Raw genomic sequence first — 23,029 nt, 5'->3', positions numbered from 1 at the left:
TACAGGTATGGATTTGCATGTATTGGGGGGGGAATGCACCTAAAGGTTACACAGGGCATGTTGCAATTTTTTAGCACGCTTGATAGTAAACTCTGAACGCTGCCCTCATTGTGGGATATGTGGGTTGTTTGTGTTTTCTAGTTAACTGAATGATGCGGCAATGAAACATGTCAGTTGATGGCCTTTGGGGGAATGTCCTGAATTGACACAATATGGAAAGAACAGACCCAGGTCTGCAGTACAGCACGAAGCATGACTTGAGCTGAGCTTTGTGCACCCCTGACCTGGATCTTTTAGAAAAGCTTGCCTATACCTTGTCTTTTCTACTGATGCTATTAACGAGTCCTCAACTCTCCCTTAATGAGTAGTGCTGCTTGGTTAGGAGTTTTACCCATCTGTTAGCATGGACAGTGCAAATGTGTTAATTGTAGAATTGTTTAGGTTGGAAGGGACCTTTGAACATCACCTGGTCCTCTCCCCACCCACGCTGCCCTTTGCCTGACTCAGTGCAGGGTATACTTTGAAGTCGTATGAGGTTGCTGAGAGCCTGTATGACCAAGCTGTGAAGCCCCGAGCCAGGCACAGCATTCAGGTGTGCTCTCACAAGTGCTGAGCAGCGGGAGCAGTCAGCTCCCTCAGGATGCTGCCTGCGCTTGTGCTCGTGCAGCCCGGCACGCGTACACACCTCTGATTGCAGTCAACAATCACGTTACCTTTGGTTTAAAATTCGTTTTCTACATGGACTCCATGTTTTGATTCCTGTGGATCGGGAAACAGAAACAATGCTGTCATTTGGGATTTGCAAACATTTTGCATTGAGTGCTAAAACAAGCAGTGCTGGCCTTCATTCAAAAACTTCAATTTTGGATTAATAATTCCCTGGTTCTCATAGGGATCGTCGTATCTTTGTCTTCAGGAAATAGATACTTCGATGTGCAAGCAGGCCTATTAATTGCAAAGGGACTGACCGTCATGTAAAGTCATATTTGACCTGAATAACCTGAAATACGCTCTCTGGTCTTTACTGTGTCCAGGTTATGAATTCCTTGTCCATTAGTACTGAATATTTTTTGTATAATAGCTGTGGGTGAGTAACAGACTTTGTATCTAATGGTGAAAGTTCAGAGGGAGTTTTCTGTGCTTTGCTACAACTGCAAAATTTTTAGTTGAGGGAAACTGTTCTTGAAAGTGTGGTAAAGCCTACCTTGTGTAAAGCACCTTTACGGTTTTGTCACCATGGTAATGATTAAAAATAGTGCTGATACAGGAGTGGGGTTTATATAGAATTTAAATGATGACATTAAAGGAATTTATAGCCTTAAATCTCAGTAAATCATGCCTTAAAACTATGAGATCAGGAAAAAAAATCACATTGGTTATGGTTAAAAGGGCCCATGTCTGTCATTTGTGTTTAATCATCTAATTTATGATCTGAGGGAGGAAGCTTTGATACCATGTGATAATTCAATAGCCCTGTGCTGTACTGCATAGTGAAAATATTATTTGAAGAGCTCAGCAGTTCTTTAGAGTGGTAGTTCTGGACTTCAGACCTTCTCTTTGGTGGTTACACAGCGTACACAACTGTGATTGTCTTGGCTGATTCTTTGCTTTCTTTTGCTGAAAACCTGAGGTATTTTCACAGAACACAGAAATTGCATTTTCTGTTATTTTGAGGTGAAACAAAAAATAGTTATCATACAATTATTAGCCCAAAGATGGCTTTTTTCTTTGTATTTTTTCTTTTTCCTTTTGCGTCTGTATACGAGTCAGTAATATATTGATGGGAACCTAAGCTGTGGAAGTAAGTTTGGACTTTCAAAGCCTCAGGGCTTTGAAATCATTGTGGGCTTTGAGGACAGAGGAGTTTTGGAGGAGCAAGGTTTTTTGCTTTGACAGACAAAAGGCAGCCTGCATGTTTTTGTATGGTGGTTTTCCTGTGGAATACCCAGGTACCATTTGTGAGAGACCGTGAGCAGATTTTTAAGACAGCCAGAGCCTTTCCCCTCCAGGACTCTGAGCATCCTGATGGAGTTTCAGACAGGGCTTTATACTCACTTTTTAAGGGACAGGTGCAGGGTCCAAGTGGTTGATGGACCTGTGTCGCCAAGAAGAGAGGCTGCTGGTACCAGGTAGAGCTTTCTGGTGCATATAGTGGGATTAAAAAAGTGTCTTGGCATTTTTCAGTTCCTGATGCCCTCTCTCATGGTTAGGTGATGTTTACTTCCAAGATTTGTTCTTTTGTATTTGAAATGTAACATGAAATGCAGCTGTGTCTGCCTGCATGGGGCTCTCCAGTGACATCCCCTTGCTCTTCGTGCAGTGATTGGTAATACTGCCTGGTCTATAGTCAAAAAATCTCATTGCAAATTCAGGAGCAATGTCATGGAAATCTTGTCATACTTACAGCTTTTTATTTCCATAATGTTTATATTTATAGTTAAGTATTCTCCCATACTACTTTTTTTTTTTTTTTTGGGGGGGGGGGCATGGGCAGGGCAGGGCAGTGATGTCTTTTTTTTTTTTTTTTTTTTTCCCCCTCCTTTGGCTTAAGACATTTTCATGAATACATGAAGCCCACCGGCTTGCTTAATTTTCCTGTGGGAGTTTGACAGTCTTAGGCCATGTGTTATCAGAAGTCACTTGAAAAATCTTGGGCTTGTTTTCTGTTCCTGGGATCTCAGTTTGCTAGTGGTAGCTAGGTAGCTGTGCTCTTGCAGCAGAAGGGCATTAATCTCACTTTGGGAAGTGGAAATTGATAGATGAAAAGCAGACAAGATGTTGACAGAAAGTTTTTTCTTTTATTTTTTTTATGAAACACTGGTGATATTTTAAGAACGGGAAGAGGTAGAGTGGTTAGGGTTTTTTTTAAGCATTCATTGCCTTTGCATTAGGAAAATACCTCACTCCTGGGGGACGTTGGAACAGGTTCCTCCCATAAGGTACGTCTGCAGCAGCAGCTGATCACCGTCTGTGCTCTGCGTTGGCTTAACATGAATCACTTTAAATCTGGGAGCTGCATATCCGTGTCAGCACAGCACTTTGTCCAACCAAAAGAGGCTCTCGGCAACATGCTGAGATGCCAGCCTGGATCCGAGCTGCTGCTCTGAGCTACTTTGCCCTCATCCAGCCATATGCACGCATGGTTTATATACCCACAGATGCCTCCTGCATTGCCAAAACTGGCTTTTTTAAGGAGACAGAACTTGAGCCAATTAATGGCCTAGTGATGAAATTTGAGTAGAAACTAGATAGTTATTTTCTGTCTTGCTTTAGCTAAGTCAAGACCAGCTCTAAATGTTCCCCTCTAGACTTGGATGCTATCCTATTCAAACTAATATTAGGTCTGAAGATAGAGGGGTGTCAAAAACAGCTGAATAAACAGGTCAGCTTGTTATTGTGTACTTAGGTCTCGGCTCTGAAGAGGAGTAAATATGATTGCTGGAGTATATTGCCTCTCAGGAGTGCTGAACTGCTGGCCAAGAGTGATCCTTGGGTTTCATACTGGTGCATTGCTCCTCTGCATTATTCCAGGGCTGATCTTATGACTAATTCTTTGCAATGCAGAACTTCCAGGTCATGGTGACCACTAGTTTCACCAAATTACAACTTCTTGTCTATAGCTGTCATAATATAGAGCTGCACCAAAATTAGTTTCTTCTTCAGGTTCCTAGCTACTGAAGAATCTGCTTTTAGGAGATCTTTTATGAAGACAGGACAAGACTGGTCATTTTTCCCAGGAGTGTAATTATCCTCCTTGCATGATGCATTGGGTGTGAAAACCTAACTGGGAACTGACACATGTCGAGTCCCTTGTTAAGCTGCTGTTGTGGGGCCCAGTTCTACGTTACGCATGTTACGAGGACTCTTGGTGTCGGAAGGCCTACGTGAGCCTAAAGCAGCAAAGGGGATCTAGGGGTTGTTTTAAATGTCTCTTTCCTTTCTTGCATAGTTTTGCCCTTACATTTATTTCTTCCAGTATAATTAGCATGTGGAGTGGATGATTGTATACATGATGTATTAGAGGGTTATAAAACTGCTGCTAATATCCATGAAAAAACCTGAAACAGTGTGTTGCAAGCATTGCAGCCGGTATCATCGCCCTAGCTCTTGCTGTAAGTCACATGTTCATCTTGTCTGACACACCTCCTTGTTGGTTGTTTCCCCCCGCCCCCCCCGAATAGTGATTGTTTAAAAATCAGAAAAAAAGTATCAGAAAGCGATGCTGGTAAAAGTATGCCCTTCGATTCCCCTGTCTTCATTCAGAAGCCATTGCATCACAGCTATTTACCATAGCCTGGCCTCTGGTATTCTTTACTGTAGTATTTAAAATAGGAATACAAGATTAGGCTGTGTGACCAGAGGCAAGATCCATCAAGGGCAATGGACAACAGGGTTGTTGCGAGTGACTTATTTTGATAGGCCCCTCTCTGAAGGTGAGGCGGGCAGTGATTTTGGTAGCACCCCAGTGATCTCTGACTCTCTGCGAGGAAGCTAGCCTTGGGATCAGAAAACTGAATGCTGCGAGACTTGATTGTCTTGCACATCATGCAGCATTTGTACAAAGGAGAAAGAAAACAAGCACATTGCGGAGATTCGGTGACATTTTGGTAGGCTAAAGTGTTGCAGGAGGTTTGGGGGTTTGTGCTGATGTGGTGCAATGAGATACATGGAAGCGTGATGGGACTGTGTCAGATGCATTGCTGCTCTGAGATGTGGTATCTCCCAGTGAGACACTGGAGAATTCAGAGCTCCAAAGCCCAGTGATCTGAAGACAGAAACACCCTGCTTTTCTGAAGTCCCTGTTAAGATGCTGGCAAGCATCACATCAATATCTGTGCTCTCCCTAAGGCTCTGCAGCAGCTTTCTGACACAAACATGAGCCGTGCACATCTCTCTTGCTGACGACATTGATGATGCAGGTGCACAAGAGAGAGAAGCCAATTTCAAAGCTATTCATGGCATTGAAGTGCTAGAAACTCAGCAAAATAATACATTTTCCAAGGAGGAGAAAGTGAAACAGGTGGGTAAACGTCCATTTGGAAGGTTTTGCTGACTAGTGAGAGGGGAGGAGGGCAGGAAAAGCCGAGGGTGCCCACTGCTAGCAGTGGAGAGTAATAAGGAAAAGGGATGACGTGGCTTTTAATCCGGTTTGTATATCTGGGAAGAAATAATTGCTTTGTGTGCTACTCGGTGCTACCTAAGCTTATTGGCATTTCCCGCAAAATAGAAGGGGGGTGGATTATCTTTCAGAGATTATTTTTTTGTTAGCAGTAACTGCAATGTGTAGTGTTAGTAGCTGCTTAATCCCAATTTGAGGTGGTTTCTCAGGTGGCAAGTTCTTCCGATCAGAGTTCTTACATGCCTGGAATTACTGGCTTGTGTTTTGCAGCCTTGCAGTTGAGGCAGTGTCCTGTTTTTGTGGTGATGACCAGCCGTCTCGTGCCTGAGTGGGATCCGAAGGGTGTAGGGCCAGAGTGGGGGGCAGTTTGCACAGCAGGTATGCTGCCTGGCTATTCTTCATGGTGGCCTTGTGCACAGCTTTTTCGTTGGCAGACCTGGTCAAAGTGCAGTGACGATAAGATTGTGTGTGTTCTTTTTTTCCTACGCACTATCTCTTCTCCGCAGTGGCAAAGTCATTTATTCCCACTGCAGGCTGAGAGCTGGTGGATGTCAAGGACTGGGCTCCACAGGCACAGCCATCATGTGTGGAATACGAAGTGTGAGTGTAAAGGTATTAGGAACCTGGATCAGCTCAGCTTGGTGTCAGAGGCATTCTGTAATGCAGTCGGTAATGGTGGATCTCTGCACAGAGGAGCACACAGCAAGGACTGCACCTAGGTGGCAGTTAATGTCACAGTGCTTTGTGTCTTCTGCTTTCTGTTTGATGCATGCTAAAATCCACAGTCATAGTGCCTGCTATAGTTTATTTATTTAATACTCCCACCCCCCACCCCACCCCCTGGCACTGCAATGCAGTTAGTTCGCTGAGTGTTTTGGAAAGTGGAGTATATATGGTACACATATTCCTGTTTTTCATCTAGTAGTCTGCTTTTTTTTTTTTTTTTTTTTTTATTTTATTAAAGGGAACATGATTTTGCTGACTCCAGCTCATACTGCATAATCTCAAATACAGGAGCATGTCAGACTCGCACCCCTCTGGAAACCGTGGGTTGTGCCAGAACACCGAGATCCTGACGTCCAGACGGTGCCCGTGTTGAGCATTTGCTGCTCTAGAGAAAAGGGCCAAAAATGCTGCAGCAGGCAGCGGTGAAGTCCTGCAAGAGGAGGAGGTAGCTGTGCCTAAACATGTTTGAAACGTTTCCTCTGATGATGAGCCAGAGGCTGTTACAGTGCTGCAGATCAAGCAGCGTGTTCGGCTCCTGCCCTAATTGTGTGTGTCCAGCAACCTCACTCATTCTGCATGAGAGTTGAAGGCAGCTCAGGAGGGTTTGTAAACCCCCCCGCCTGCAGTCAGGGCAGACCTTTCTGGTGCATGGGGGACAACTGTGGTGTTCAACCGTATAGAAGTTGTTGAAGTTTTTCCATCTGCCTAAGATCAGGAGGACAAGTTGTTATGTGGCTTTTGCTTAACAAAACCCAAAACAAAACACCCAAATGCCCATGGACAGTGTAATTTTAACCACCAGTGCTTTTTGCTAGTAGGGAGTGGCTTGCGCTTCTGCTAGAAACGTATCAGCAGTCATAGTGAAATTCCGCATAGTCAAAGCAACATTAAAAACAAACCCCAGCTTGGCTCCGGTACGAAAAATACGGAACAGCAGTTGCTGTGTGCAGGATGAAAGCTGACGTTTTGCCAACCTGAAGTGTAAAGCTGGTGCTGGAACTGGGGCCTGAAGAATGGGAGTGTTTGCCAAAAGGAAATGGAAGCAGGGATGGAGGGTTTCGGGGAATGCATCAGTGTCAGCCATGCCAAAAAATGTCTCCCCTGTGGACAGGTCTGATTATGATAGTAACCGCATTAGCCCATGCAAAGTGCAGCTGGAGCCACAGTTGGTCTTTTGGGTTTTCCAGCTGGGGAAACGGCGTCTCGAATGCGCAGCTAAGGTGGAGCTGGGGTTGGATCAGCCCGCTGTGCTCCTGCATCGTAGTGACCACAGGGCTGTAGGCAGGGGTTTGAGAGAAAGACAAGACACAAGCGAAAACAAAGCCCAGTTTCTCTGCTTGGTAGTGGGAAGATCTACCAAAGACCTCTTCCCTCCACCTAGGGGGCTAGAAGGAAGCCACAATTTTTGAGTTGCTTTCAGTTTTTGCAGGTGCACACACACTGTATTTGCATGCAGGTTTGTCTTCAGTGGGGCCCATACGTTTTAAGATCTGCTTGCCTAGTGTTTTTAGTTTTCTTTTTTCCCCTGGATAGAATATCCTTCCCTTCCCATCCTTTCATCCCCCCTTGTTGCTGAAAGATTTCTTTGCAGTAGTCTTGAGCACATCGGGAAAGTAGAAGCCGAGAAGGATGGTCAGTCAGGTGACAGCTGTGTGCAAAGGAGGTGGAGATATATATATATATAGATATAGATATAGATATAGATATATATATAGATATATAGATATATATATATATGTAGATATATAATACGCTTCGGGAGGAAGTTCTTCAGCACATTAATGTCACAGCTGCCCAGTGTCGTGCTGGGAGCTGACAGAAGAGGCTGTTCTGTGAGCCCCCTGGTCCCACTTCCACTTTGCACTTCTCTTGGTCCAAGCAGAAATGCGTTTCTCCATGTTTCATCCTGTTAAAATTGTGTTTATTTCAGCATTCTTTCACTTTGCAGTGGTACTGCCCCAGCGGTATCTGAGCAAAGGACAAACTCTGTGCCCGTGGGAAGTATCTGTGCGGTTGTTCCAGCTTGTGCATTAGTAACAGCTGAACCCACGTCACCACTTGCTGAACTCATTGAACTCTCTCGGCTTTGAAACAGCACCGATCTGAGCGTTACGGGGTTCTTGCCTGGGTTAGCTGAGGTCTGGAGCAAGGTGGTTAGGCACTGGTGGGGAAAAAATAGGTGAACAAAAGTAGACTGCAGAAGAGGGGGGGGAAGGTATTGTGATGGGGAAGCACAGCAGCCAGGGTATTGGCATTCATCTTGCTACGACCCCGGCGCATCAGCAGTGCTTTTGCTTAGGGGTGCCTTGATACAGCAGTTAGCATGGAGGCCTGTGAATCAGGAGAACCTCCCTTCTGCTCTGGTTCTGACTTCAAGGAAGTCACCTCGATTTTCTTACTGTTTGTCCTTCTTGCCTTTAATCATCAAGACTGAGCTGCCTAGGGCAGAGATTGTCACTTGAGTAAATATATTTACTCAAGGCATAGATTCATGGGTGCCAATCTCAGTGCAATAAATAATGGCGATTTTGTCAGGATCTTTTAAATAAGAATTGGCAAAAAAATGAAGCGTTATTTAGACCTTAACTGAGTGAGAATCTGGAAACGTCTAGCTTATAATGTTTCTCTCCAGCTCGCTGGCCTGTGGCAAGGAGCTTGTGGGCAAGTGAGCCTCGAGCGAGGCAATTGCATTCAGAGAAGCAACCAAAGCAGAGAAGTTGATGCACTTCAGTATTTAGCACTGGGAAAATGAGAAATGCAGAAAATGCCTTGACCTGAAACATGGTGTTTTCAGAGTACAAAGGTTTGCTGCTGCTGTTTTGCAGCTGTTCTAGAGAGCAACACATTAGTCTTCCTGTGCAAAACCTTCAGAAGGTCCTCAAGAGTTTGGTTACTGCAGCATGAGCAGTGTGAAGTCGCCGGTTTCGAAAAGTTTCTATAATCTCATCCTGGCCCCGGCCCTTTGTCTGGAATGGGACTTTTTATAGACTTCATCTTTTCAAGTAAGTTGCTGGTTTTTCTTCGTATCAGTAAGCATTGCAGGTAGGAACGTAGTTCAGAAGGCTTTCAGTTGGTCCAGCTGGTGATTTAAACCCGTCTCTGACTATCAGGGAAACTTCTGTCAGCAACAAGTTATTACTTATTTTTCAGGATACTGTTAAGTAAGTGATGCCTGCTAGTGTTTAAAGCAGAATGTGGATCTAGCTGAGTTCTGGGAATGCCATGCCATCTTCGTTTTTTTGAAGGTGACAAGTTAACAGCCAAAATGCCAGCAGGTGGTGCTCAAGAATACCTGGTACAGCTCCTGGGCTTTGTAGGACAAGCCAGGCGTGTGCGTTGAACATTGCGAGCGACTCTTCTTGTTACGCAGCGTTTTCACAAAATGTTCTGTTGCAGCAGAGAAAACCGTTCCACGGTCTGCTCTTTGTGGGTTTTTTTCCTCTGTACGTTTGCATCTAGCAAGAGGCACCTCCGTTTCACATTAGTGCCGTCAACATTAAACTATAACACTAGCTTGGCTCGGCCATCCCTGCAATGAGCTGGGGAGGACCTCTGTGCGGGAGGTTGACCTTTTCCCTTTTGCTGGAACTGCCCTTGTTGCTCAGCAAGAAATAAACAATTGCTGGCACATGCAACCCTCCAAGTCAGTGTACGTTCCTGCAGTAGCTCTAGCTTCTCCACTAAAGAAGTGATTAGTTGCATGCTGTTGCACGGTAAAGGGCTGAAGAGCAGAGTGCTAGAATTTTAACAGGCTATGCTGAATTAGCGTGGGCAATTAATGTTTTTATTGTAATGAAGATAGTATTTGCTGATGGAAAGAGAGGTTCCCAAGAGTACAGAATGTTTCCTGGCCACCAGTAGCAAAGCAGAGATGAAATTCATTCATCAAGAAGGCTAACTTCATCTTGCCTTTTTTGGATCAGGTGCACGAGCTGCTTTAAGGTGTTCCTAACATGAAAGGTCTTCCTAGGGCTGAAAAAGGCAGTTGTTCCATGCTGTTCAGTTTTGTGCATCACAGTCCATTTTTCTTAGATGTCAGCTACATCAGTATTATCATTCTCGTCCCAGGAAGTGGTATGTGAGCAAGGGCTACAGGATAAGGCCATCATGGGACAGAAAAACATATGAAGACATTACTTTAAAAAACTGAAAGTTTTGTAGTGTCTCCTGAACTTTCTGTTCACAGCAGTGTTCAGGAGTTTTTGAGCACTGATGGCAAAACCCACTGCTTACAGATTTTTGTCACATTTTCTTGCTTAATAACACTGAAAAAGTAATTTTTCATATGTGGACTTCAATTCCTCTTCCTCTAAAAGAGGGTTGAGACTTGAATCTTTGGGTTTCTGCAAAACTTAATTGAGTGATTTGGAATGAAGGTTGCCCTGTCAGTGACACTTACTTCCCATGCTGCTGCTTCTGGGTACTTATGAAGTTCAGTGGGTTTGCTTTTAAAGTCAGCGTAGCAAGATTTTGCACTGACTCTAGCCGTGCGATTCTGGCTGGTCAGTAACTCGGAGGGTCAAATTCCAAGCTGGCATGTGTTATATCCACTCACATAAATTGTCGCAGGAGCTGCTGCTTTTAGTGAAATCCCAGTGAAACTGGATTCCCACCCCAGTATTTTTCTTGTGCGTGCTGTTAACGATGAATACTATGTGAGTATTTTCAGCAACTGAAGGCATCTTTTACACCTACATCCAGGGGGAACGAACTCCTCGCACGTGTTGACATGCCTGTTCTCTGATATGGGTCTTTACCAGGCAGCTTTGCCTCTAAGCTCGTGAGTGATTGTTTCTCCTTGCTCCCGAGTCAGCACAGGTAGAATAGAGCAGATGGCTCGGTGTTGGCTGAGTGCTTGCTGATACACAGCAAATTGCTTCTGTAACCGACTGATAGGTTTCAAGCTTTAATTGAGGCTTTCAGCAAGGCGCTCAACAGTGAAAAGCATTCTGCTGAGAAAAACAGCAGTGTAACCATGGGCAAAGGTTCAGGACAGCAGAGTTCAACCCTCTTGGGAATGGCTTCTCTATTTATTTATTTATTTTCTGCTGCTTTCCTAACAACATTCAAGACTTCTGTAATGTCACTTGTAGATTACAGCTCGGTATATCAGTGCGTCTCAATTCTTTGCGCTGGAAACGTGAAGCAGTGACTGATAAAGTCTGGATTTTCTGCTTGCAGTGGGCTCGGCATGCCTGCAAAGGTAGCTGTCCCCTGATACTCGCTTTGAGTCACTGCCTGCCTGGTCTGAGCAGCAGCCTTTGTAGGTCTCCCTTGCACGGCAGGGAGTACAGCTCCTGCTGTCTTTTCTCTTATGTACGTCAGCATCATCAGAATTTTTAATTTTTAATGGACATCTCTAAAAGGGAAAGGAAACGTCCCTTGTTCCTCCCTCCCCCCAGGCAAGAGTGGATTTGACAGCGGAAGGAAGATATTTGTGGTAGGGTTGTCTGAGCAGCGTCCTGTTGAGCAAGAGGGTTTCCTTCAGCGGCTGAAGGAGCTGCTCTCCGACATCACGTTTTAAATCACCCAAGTAAGGGGCAGCCCAGAGCAGACAGGGCTGCAATGACCCAGTGGTCTAGCTCTTGCCCTCCCCCTTACCCCTACTTTTTCCCTACCTTTGATTTCTGCTTTGAGTTTGATCTCTTCATAGTACAGGACCAAGGAGTACGTTCCAGTGTGGAAAATGTATCTGCCAAGCTAGCTTTGTTCAGTGTGCTCAATTAGTCAGAAAGGAGTTGCTTCGAGTTACAAAGCTGGCTGGTTGGCTTTGAAGTTTCAATTTTATTTAGTGCTGGAGTGGGTCTAACAAAGAGACCCTAAAAAAAGGCACTGAACAAATAAGAGAAATTAAACTCTGTGATTCAAGTTTCCTGAAGAGTCCAAGAAACCTGTGATGTTGGTAGAAGTACTGCAGGTAACTTAAAAGCGCTGGTGGACCCTCTCTGCTTCAAGGAGCTCAGAAGTACAAAGATTTTTGCTCAGTTCTGAAACCCAGACGCATTTGATAGTGTCTGCAGTGTGTGGTTTTATGTCCTTTAGCTTTTCAATGGCTTAAAATGCACTGAAAGTGTGAACTACTGCCAGCGTGCTTTTGTACTTGCATGAATTTAATTAAAAAGATAATTGGATTGCTTTATCAGCCTTTACATGTCAGCCCAGTGCCACTCTCTTCTTCCTCCTCTAACAATGTTAACAAACCTAAGGCATCTGAAATCTGTATTTTTCTATATTGTTCTCTTCTCTCATGTTTCAGATAAGGTACAGAGGTGACTGTGATTTTTGTTGAGCATTAGGTTTGCTGCCACGGTGGGAAGGAAGCGGCTGATAAGCAGAGAGCCAGCCTGTTCAGACGGTTCCTGCAGGGTCTCTGCCCTGCACGAGTGGAGGGGGAAATGCCGTGTACCGGCAAAGCTCCAGGACAAAACAAAGCACACCAACTCTCTGGCAAAGTCCTGTCCCTTTATTACACTGACGATGTGTAGCCCAAAATGAGCAGCTGAATCTGCAAGCTGCGTGACACGGGCGGTTTCTGTGATTTCCCTGGAAATGCTGCTGAGGAATGTAGCGTCCATTTTTGGTGCAAAACACTGATGTTCTCATGTAAACGGAGACGTACCCCACCTGTGCTGGTGAATAAACCTGGGGATGTATCCAGACTTCTGGACATCCCTTTTGACTCCGCGAGGAGTGGAAGGGCATGTAAACTGAGGAGAACTCTGCAGTCTGGCAGCTGCTGTCCGTCAGCCAGCAGAGCTCCTTCCCTGCCAGCTCCGTGGCCGCGCGCTGCCTGCAGCGCTGCCTGCTTTGGCCAGCCTCTCCTGGTTCTAGCGTGCGCTTCGTCTTGTTCTCGGGAGTGGCGTTCCAAGACTCGTCATCGTTTCCTTGGACTTCCTAGAGTTTCATCAGACCACCTCTGGGAGTTTAGGGGGGTGGGTTTACTCTAAAGAGTACTATTTATAATACAAAGCAGCCTCTGTTCCAGTCATTTGTGGCAACATGGCTGCTGAGGAGGTAAGAATTAATTGTCTTTTGCTTATCCAGCTGGTCTGTGGACGGAGCAATCGGTGAAATAGGTTGAGTAGAGCCAGAAGTAAAGCAGGGGTGTGCAGAGGACTGCGGCAGATGGGAATAGACAGTCAGGAATGCTTTTCTTGAGAGTGGAAACGCTGTTGCGTGGAAGACTTGGAGACTTTGCCAGTTAGTTTCTGTTACAACTGCAGGGTGACAGCAGGACTTCAGGATCCTTCGAGACAGGGAAAAAAAGCCCGTGGGTCTACTGGACTTTTTCACTTTCAAATTTATTTTAATTCATTCCGAATGTAAATTCACCAATTAGCGATGTAGAATAAAGTATCTGTATAACGAAGTTTTGATGGCCTCTCCCCGCCCTTTCCCCCTTTCTTAATGACTAACTCCCTTTAAAAGGACCTACAGCTTTGGAAACAATGCAATAACAGGTGTCTGCTATTAGCCTGAGGAATACAATGTTTGCAAGAGGAGGCGATGGAAAGAAAGATGCTCTGGAGTTTAAAAACTTATTTTAAAATTAAAAAAGGGAGTCACAGCCTTTCATTGCTTCCCCAGAAGAAATTGGTTTAGACATAAGAGTGTGGTGTTTTTTTTTTTTCCATTTAAATGCTTTAGGTACAGCTTTTTAGCAAAAAGAAAAGGCAAAACTCAAAATACAAAGCAGCCCACCTGGCAGTGGCATGCAGGAAGCACATACCTTGTCAGTTTTTTCAAGGGGTTTATGGGGGTGTCATTGTGACCCTTCCGTTTTTCTTGCAGAAAAAGATTTACAAGTACAAGAAGGTGCTCAGTAACCCCAGCCGCTGGGAGGTGGTGCTGAAGGAGATCAGGACGCTGGTGGACATGGCGCTGACATCTCCACTTCAGGATGATTCTATTCACCAAGCACCACTGGAGATTGTCTCAAAACTGCTCTCAGAGGTATGACCTCAGCACTGCTCCTCCAAGACGCTGTCATGTTTAGGCAAGAGACAAACAGTTAAAAGTTTGTGGGTGGCTTTTGTTTTAACTTGGGCTGTCAAAATTCTGCCTTTGAGTCTGCTCATGGCTTCTGCTAACTTGAGTGGAATTTGTACTTGCTGAGGAGAAGGACAGTTTGACCCATGTTAGGTAGGTTTCTGGAAACAAAACCAAAACACATCTCTCTTGAGGCTTTTTTTTGTTGTTGATGATTGTTTATGGTACATTTATTATGGGTCAGATTCATGTCGTATTTCAATTCAGTGGTAAATCTCTCCTTGACTTCTGTTCTGTTGGCTTTGTTTCCGTGACTGGTAATTCTTGTAGCCATATGTATATATCAATAAATTCATTGTGCAGCTATTTTATTCTTACCAGTTCCGTCAAAGAAAAATATTTTCCTTCTTCAGAGGTTTCTATCCTCCTTTTATAGCATCTATTTCAAATAGTTAATATTTCATCACCAGGAAATACAATGCCAAGCAGGTTTTTCATGTCTTAGTACCGATGTGCAAAGATTTGTGATAAGCAAAAAAGTTGCCAGTTATTTTTATTACAGTAGGCAAAGATCTTAGCAGCTCAACTTTGTAACCTCTGAACGGCTCATGCTGCTGACAAAGCCAAAAGCAAACCCTTTTGCATGGGTGGTAGCATTGGTGATTTCCAGTAAATTTGTTGGCTTTTACTGGTTCTGTGTCTGTAAGAAGGAATCTCAGGAAAACTGCAGCAGTTAGTTTAATACCAATAAGTGGTATACGGCACCACAACAGTCCTTTAATTAATTTTCTTAGAAGCATACAGCCTGTCTTAAGAAAACATTTTTAAGAAATGTATTGCTAACTTACATTTTCCAACTGATTGAGACTTTTGGCATCCTGGTGTTTGTATGCTCAGCTTTCATGGCTGAGCATTCATGGCTTGAATCTGAATGTGCTGAGGGAGAAACAGAAGCTTGTACAACCCCTCATAGCAGACAGTATACCACCTTCTTTAAAAGGATGATTTGACTTGGATGAATTTTGTTCTGAAAATAAGCAATTGCAGTCTTGACCCTTTCTGCTTGTGTCTGGTGGCAGCTAGGAGGGCTGTGTGTGCTGATGTGCCAACTTGGAGTACTCTTTGCTCATTCATTTCTTCTCTTCATCTCTTTCAGAACAGCAATTTAACCACTCAAGACCACGAGAGCATTATTGTGGTGAGTATGTTTCTGTCAAATTCTGAGGACAAATCTGTATTGTTTGGTAACCTTCTGCTAATGCTTGCCTCTGCCCCAGTAAGTAGGGCAAATGTGAAAGCATTTCCACCAAGCTAATGAACTTAGGCAGAATCAAACCCCTTTGTTCTCCTGGTTTTTGTGTGGTTTTGTCATTCCTCTATTCTTGTTTCATAGACAAGTAACAATAAAGTTTCCTTGCCAGCTTACTTGAAACAGCACAGCATGCTGAAGGTTAATCATCTCCCAAAAGGGCCTCCTTACTAGGCTACGCAGTGCAATGTTCATATCTGTATATGCACTTTAAATAGTCAAAAAAACATCATTTCCAGATGTGCCCTGTAAAACCCTTGGGCTTAGTAGTTTCCTGAGGGGCTAATGCTACCATATACAGAATGTCTCCATTGCTGATGGTATGTGAGCAAGTTTTTGAAAGTGTGGATATGTCTATGTGTCACTGCAGTTTAACCCTCTGTTTACTTGATTTATAAAAATATCCTCTTCAACTTTTTCTTTTCTGTAGGTTGCATTTATTTAAACATAGAAATAAGTGAATCAAATGACAACTCTCTTCCTTGTGCAACAAAGTACGGAATCTCAACAATTTCTCAGAGAGGTGGAACTTGGTTCTCCATCACTGTAATTTAATTTCAGTCACTGGCAATCTCCAGGAGACTTTCCCAGTACTCTAATCTAGAACCTAACCACCACCTGATCTCAGCTCCTTGACTCTTTCTGCAAAATGACAATGTGGCGCATAGCTGCCAGTAGGTGTGAATTGTATTTAACTGCTGCTTAAGATACTGTTTTAGCTGGAATCAGTCACCGAGATAAGTTTCTGAAGTGGCATTTACTTTCCTTAGATATCTGCTGTAGCTTTCATTTTACTCTAGTGCCAAGAGTAATTCAGGCCCCCAGTTAAAACTGATTGTTTTGGGGGAAAGATTTTTATTTTTTTTTTTTTTTAATTTAAGATGTAAGATGGCCCTGCTGTGAGCAGGGAAGTTGGACCAGGTGGCCTCCAAAGGTCCTTTCAGCCTACGTTATTCATCAATTCTCCATGATAGCTTCTGCAATTCAGGTCCTGCCCTTCTGTAGGTGGTGCCTGAACCGTTCAGGAGCTGGCAGTTTGTGGGCATTCAGAGTTCACTGCCATGACACAGCTGACCTGTGCTGTTCTTAGGAAGCATTGCTAATACTATGTATTTACGTAGTATCTTAAAAGTACCCAGTGATTTGCCGTGCAGATGGAACCAGCTTTCCTTCTGTAGATGGTGCTGGAACAGATCAATAATACAACCGGTCCCTTCCTGGTAAGGATGGGGAAGCACACGTTGCTGTCACTGGGCAGCATGAGATAGCAAGTGTCTGCGTACAACCACAGCACACGTAAGGAAAATACAGGGTGCTGTCATGCTGTCACTCCTTCACACTGACTGTGCAGGTAGAGCCATGACCCGCTTGGCAGTGTCTGCTGTGCTTATTCCCTGCGTTCAGTAGAGGCTAGGCTGAAACAACAAAGCTGATTTTTGTTAGGCTGACACCACATCTCTGATGCAGCGATCCTCTAGCAGTTACGGGACAGGTATGAACACTTGGTGATTTTGCAGTACGTGTCCCCTGTGGTTTGGCAGGTCCTATACAGCAAACACTCCAGAAGACGGATTCAGGGAAGATGTTTAGCTCAGGTGTTGGATGGGGAGCAAGGATATTCTAGTCTCACTGCATAGCGTTGCGTTCTCCATCAGTCCACTGTTGCTGGACCACCACCAGAGGAAGAGTGAATGGTTGCAGAAGGATGGCACATGATAATGAACAGAAACTTGACAAATGTTGTGTGTAACAAAACCACATCTTTGCAGATGTGTTTGGGTTTCGTTGTTAAAATTCATATTAATCTTGACCTGTTTGTGTGGAAAGGTGGCTATTGTAAAACCCACATTTGCATTGCAAGCAGACTCGCTGGGGCTGAAAACTTTTTTTAAAGAGACAAGAGGGAGAGCAAAACACAAAGCAGGGTGTCTTAGTAAAACTCCAGATGCCATTCAGATAAAATATCTGGTGTTCAGTTGCTTAATACAAAATGTCTGAGTTGCTGGGTTTAGAGTCTTACTTTTAAATGGGCACTGGGAATCCCTTTAGCTCAAGACTGGAAAAGCCCAAAGGCACCATCACATGGAGAGAATACATTATCCTAGTACCTTTTTCTAATTTACAAAGGAAGTAACAACAGCATAAATTCATTACATCCTCGGTGGCAGGTGTGACCTCTAATGTATTTACTGAGCATAAACACATCAGTTTGTGCAGAAACAAAGAAGGAATGGTTGATCTCAGCGTCCACAAAGTTAGATGCTGGATTTTGATGAATACAGATCTCCTGTCTACCTCCAAGGTAGAACGATGCTATGTTATTTTTAAGGAGTTATTTCTCACAAAAAGAGCTCAAACTCTTCTATAAAGGTGGGTGTGGAGTGTGTGTGTGTGTGGTGTTTTTCATTTTTTTTCTTTTAGGGGAGGTGTTATAACTCTAACAGTGAGCCAGATTAATCCTTGCTTTATTACATCCTAAAACAATCGGTCTGCTCCTGTTTCCGTTTAAACCATTATAAAAATTGTACTCCTTTGCTGTGTTTTACACAGTGTATTTACACTGATGTAGTTAAAAGGAGAATTTTCCAGAGGATTCATAGGAGAGGTATGCTTGAGCTTACGTGTAAAATAAAACACACAGCCCATCTCTATTGATGCTTTTGCCCTTTCTTTTTAACAGTAGGCTTTTTTCCCCAAGAAAAATATTTCCCTGCAAAATGCTTAGTTTAGTTGTAGTTCTCTAATTAAATTTTCTTTCTTTCTTTCTTTTTAAAGGCAATTGCACCTTTGCTGGAAAACAACCATCCTCCTCCTGACCTCTGTGAATTCTTCTGCAAGGTATCACAACAGCTTTGCTTTCTGAAATCTCATCGTTGTATATGAGCTTAGTTCTTTGAGGGGGTTGTTGGTTTTTTCTTTAACCCGACTAGTTAACAACACCATTATGATAAATAGATCCATATCCTTAGTACATCAGACTGCATAGTCTTGATACTCTGTGAGAATTAAATTCTTCAGAATCTCACACCTCAGCCTGAGTGCAAGAGATGTCCTACTGCATTTTCTGTTTAGCTAATACAAAAATCACTGATTCAGGGAATTGGTAATGTGATGCATAGCGTAGCCCTGATGGTATTGTGTCATTGGGTAATGGCAGTGGAAAGATCATGAGGACTCATCCCCTTTTCTGGTAAATACATGCTTGTGCTGCATTTTGCATCCTTTCCATAAACTTCTTGAGTACTTTGGATTGCAGAGCTTCTGGATATCAAAATACTACTTTTCCTCTAGGCCTGTTTGTGTTTCAGTTTCAAGTCTGCTTAAATGTGCTTATTGATGACTGGGTATACGTTTGTCAAACATTCTCGATGCAGCTTATAATTCCCATCCAGCGTTACTCATCCGCAGCTTCTTCCTACACAATTCACGTTTCAGAAACTCCTTTGACTGTTGCATTTGTATAAGCCAGCCTTAGGGTCATATCCAGCCTTGGACTCAAGGCACTTTTATTCCTGGGTTTTTTCGCCTTTGGTCTGCATCAGAGGTGGGCACCCAATTATGTTTAAGTGTGTAGTTGCAGGAAGGGAAGCAGGTTATGGACTTTTCCTCTTAAGAACTGAAGTGGACAAGACTAATGGCTGACGTATCTTAAAAATTGTCCCTGCCTTGAGTGGAGGGTTGGACCAGGTGACTTCCAGAGGTCCTTCCCAACCTAAATTACCCTGACTGATACATTATGATTGTATGTTTTGGCCTGTGATTGGAGAGAGTCTTGTTGGTACCCTCTGAGATCCACCACAGGTTTTTAGCCTGGATCCCAGGGAAAGGAGGTTTGTGCCATTACACTGCCTGTGTCTACACATCTTTTTGTTCCCCACCCCTTCACGTTTAAGAATGTTGGCAAGTTTCAACCAAATTTGACAAAAGGGGTAGAAGTCCCCAAGATAGTACATTCCAATGAGTTTTGTGAATAGGCAGTAGGGAAAGGAGCTCCTATAGTTCACGAGATCCCTTGGTCATCTTCTAAGAGATGCCATAGGAGAGAGAGCAGTGTTAATGAGTACCTTGACCCCAGGAAAGATTAATGTAGCCCTTGGATCTTGTTAATCTTGGGGTAATCCATGCATGGGATGTGAAGCCAGAGGAGACCCATCTTCACAATTTCTGCAGCTCCCAAAATGACTTGTTGCTCCTTACAGCACTGCCGAGAGCGCCCGCGGTCCATGGTTGTGATCGAAGTGTTCACACCGGTGGTACAGAGGATTCTCAAACACAACATGGTGAGTGCACGTGTTTACGGGAGCTTGGGCAGTTCGGAGGAGTTTTACTGTGATACCTTTCGTAATGAGCAGCTGCTCTATTGCCTGTGATGAACAAAGCACTGTGACATCTAAATCTAACCCCCCAAACTGTGAATGCTGCACGTGATTTTGTGTTGCTTTATAAATGCAGAACTAATAAGCATTCAGTGGAACTTTCAAAAGCATCTAAGCAAAGCCGTGATTTGAGGAGCGTTTCTTTTGGTGTCATTGACAGTATACGCAGCTCCAGCTCTCTCCCACCTGGCTCTTGGCTCCAGCTCTCTCCCACCTGGCTCTTGGCTCTTTATTTACTCCCTGCATGCCATCCTTGTAGTAATAGTAGTTTAAAATCAATTAAATAACAAAATCAGCGTAGGGACTTTGTTGATTTTGAGCCAAGGCCCTCCACATTTTTTCTTTTTAACACACCCCAGTTCTCTGGATTTTCATTTTTCTTTAGACTCATGTCCAATGTGTTCTTAGGTTTCCTGAGTTTCCTTACGCTTTTCTGCTGTTCTTCTTCCTTCTTGTTCCAAGAATTGTGTACTCTGTCATTTTTATGATTGTTCTCTTCCAGGCTTTCTCTCTTCTCATTGCCAGTAAATTCCTTGGTAGTGTTTGAAATAAATGCTAGGTAACTGCCCCGCTAGCTTTGCTCTCTCCACCCTGTATACCCGATTTTCCTCTCCTAATTCTGAAGATATTCCTACATGATCTATATTCCTTTCCTAAGAGAGGTCTGGGTGTTTACCAGCCCCCCATCCTTTGTGGCATGCAAAGTTTCCTGCCGTGGTTTTAAAGTTACACGAAGAAATTTTACTTCACAATACTGTGGCAAGGAGTAACAAATAAATAAAATATTGTAAGGCAGTTGATTTAGCTGTGATCTCAAGGATTAATCTCATACCTCTGCAAATACACAGTCAACTTCTTTTCACTAACTGATAGAATTTTAGAGACCATCCAGTGTCGTGCTGTGTATAGCATGAACCCAGTAGAAAACAGTTAATATTTCTTATTTTTACAACAGTATTATGATTTAACTCCTTGAGTTTACAGAACTAGGTAGAAAGCTCAAGATAGCAAAAAGGTCATATTCCTGGCTCTGTGCCTGCACTCCACAGACATGTAAACATTTTTGAATATTCTGTAGCGTTCAATTAAATATTCTGTAAATGTTATTCTTGGATTCCGGACTGATTTTTCTTTTATTTTTTTTTAAGCATTCAGAGCTCTTGAGGGGTCTCAAATAAAATCTAAATGCATAGTGTAATGCTTGTATTTGGTTAGCTTCAGAGAATTGGGTATATTTACCATACTTAACATTTGCACATTGAAAATCAACATGTCTGTACCGCAGTGTGTAGTCAGAGAATTTACGGTGTCATATATTAATTGGAGTGGATTTGGGCACTTTACTGCTCTCCAGGGACTTCCGTACTGAATAGTTTTTTAGAGAATATGTGTGTGTGTGTGTGTGCGCGCGCCCATGTAAATAAAGTTGTCCTTTAGGGGAACGGTATTGTTGGCAGTAAATTCCATAACCTCAGGAGGCCCTATGCAATTCCGTGTACTTGGAGCGGGAGACCTGGCTTTCTGTTACCACCTTTGCTGCTAATTTGCTCTGTGGTCTTTCGTAAGTTCATGACGGATGTTGTTCCACAGTTTCCCACCCATAAAATGGGGAAAGAGTGCTTCATTTATGTATCATTTTGAAATCTGAAAAGCACAAGGATAGCTTTTTGTCTTGCTGATACTTACCAGTTACGAGCAGGACTGGAGGCTGTTGTATTCCGAGTTGTTTGGGGAGTGCTCGGACACCTCTCAGTACCTTTGGATTTCAGCTGTTTGTAGGCTCAGCCCAAATGTTTGGATATAAGCACTATTAGGGTTATATGTTTGGGGTTTTTTTTGAGCAAACAATACGGTATATATTGTTCTGTAGCTAGTATGGTGACAAGGCATCATATTATATTTAGAGAGACTTTGTTTTAGAGTGGTCAGCACTGACATCCTCTTTATGATCTATTGGACTTTTGTTCTAACTTCAGCTAGGGCATCTACAGGGGTTGAAAACTTTCATAAACAAATTGCAACTGCAAAAGCTATCTTGCAAGGAGTGTTTGTGAAAGTAAATGGCACCAAATGATATATGAAGCGCACACGGTCTTTATGCCTTGAACCAAGTGTATTTGCACCTGCCAGGAGGAGTTGTTAGAAGTTTAATGATTTTAACTGCAACGCCAACCGTGGAGGCACCCACAGTCCCCTTTCTGGGTGAAGTTACCAGGTAGCCATTCCATACTAGCAAAGGGTAATGCTTAGACTTGAAGGAGATGTTGTTCTGCTTAGGCTTGTATTCACATTTTTGATAGTTTTCTTTAGCTGTAAAACCTATGAGATGTTAATATAGGTTGTGCTATACAAGTGCCTGAAACCAGATTAAGAAAGATAAGGTTTCAATGCTTTGGGAGTGCATCTCCTCTTTTACAGATCACTACTCTGTTACCACATGTGGCATTTCGTAAAAATTTCAGCTGCCGTGTATTTTCTCAGGATGACTCTTCTTTCACCGCTGGCTGCTCGAGGGACCACTGGGAGGGCTTGTTTGTCCTCAGTGGGCCATGGTCACTGCTTGGAAATTTAGCTCTGTAGTTCTGTAACACCTGCAGAATAAGGTTACACCTGTGTCAATGTGAAGAAATGTGCTGAGGAACAACACTCACCAGACAGCAGATTTTAGTCCTTTCACATCTAAAAATAGCAGGTGATGTGATGAGATGCAGGATTTCAGTTAGCAGATGCCTTTCTGACTGCAGGATTTGAAAAGCGTGACTGTTGAGCTCACCTGTTACTGGAGTAAAATCCCTGGAGAAAGAACTGATCTCTAGTTTTATACTTGACCACTTATTGATTGCATGTCAAAAAGATTGTCTCTAAAACCAGAATAGATATGATGTCAAACACAGAAGTAAAAAGATTTGAGTTGTATTTCTAAAAAACTGGGGATTTTTATATATTTTTATATATATATATATATAAAAAAAAAAGCAAACTCTTTACCAATACTTCTCAAAAAGTGGTAAAAAAGCCTCCACATGAGTGGAAGCAAAAATGCAAAACAAGAAGAATTGCATTTAAAAATAAAGGTGCGAAGTGAAGTGTAAAAAAGAAATGTAAGTGTAGGTAGGAATGTTTTTGTTTCATTAAACACATCTTTTGTTTCAAGGTGGGTATGAGGGAAATGGGAGAAATGGAAAGCATTAGTGGGAAGAACATTATTTCAGCACACAGTGATATGCTGTCAGCATAATAACCAAGTGAATTCAGTTGTGTGTGAGTTGATTTCTTTTGAAAACCCACAGTTCCAACGTACGTTGCAGGCATGTTTCACCATTCTCACTGAGTCTCTTCCTTTCCGACAGGATTTTGGGAAGTGCCCTCGGTTGCGGCTGTTTACTCAGGAGTATATTCTGGCTTTGAATGAGCTGAATGCTGGAATGGAGGTGGTGAAGAAGTTTATTCATAGGTTAGTTATATTTAATTTATGGTGTATTTCCAGTCCTGTGTACATGCTTCGCTGTG

General features: G+C 43.1%; 1 protein-coding gene across 1 annotated transcript in view; it reads left to right on the top strand.

Annotated features, from left to right (window-relative positions):
* The window catches only part of LOC119157737 (c-Maf inducing protein), a 139,136-nt gene that overhangs the window by 88,468 nt on the left and 27,639 nt on the right, over nt 1-23,029 (top strand). Inside the window, exons 4-8 of the mRNA XM_037408916.1 lie at nt 13,637-13,798; nt 14,991-15,032; nt 17,919-17,981; nt 19,343-19,423; nt 22,870-22,973. Of these exons, the coding sequence (XP_037264813.1) occupies nt 13,637-13,798; nt 14,991-15,032; nt 17,919-17,981; nt 19,343-19,423; nt 22,870-22,973 (452 nt within the window). The remainder of the gene's footprint in view (nt 1-13,636; nt 13,799-14,990; nt 15,033-17,918; nt 17,982-19,342; nt 19,424-22,869; nt 22,974-23,029) is intronic.

This window comes from Falco rusticolus, chromosome 15 (assembly GCF_015220075.1).
Source record: "Falco rusticolus isolate bFalRus1 chromosome 15, bFalRus1.pri, whole genome shotgun sequence".
NCBI lineage: Eukaryota > Metazoa > Chordata > Aves > Falconiformes > Falconidae > Falco > Falco rusticolus.
This window is presented reverse-complemented; position numbering and strand designations above follow the sequence as displayed.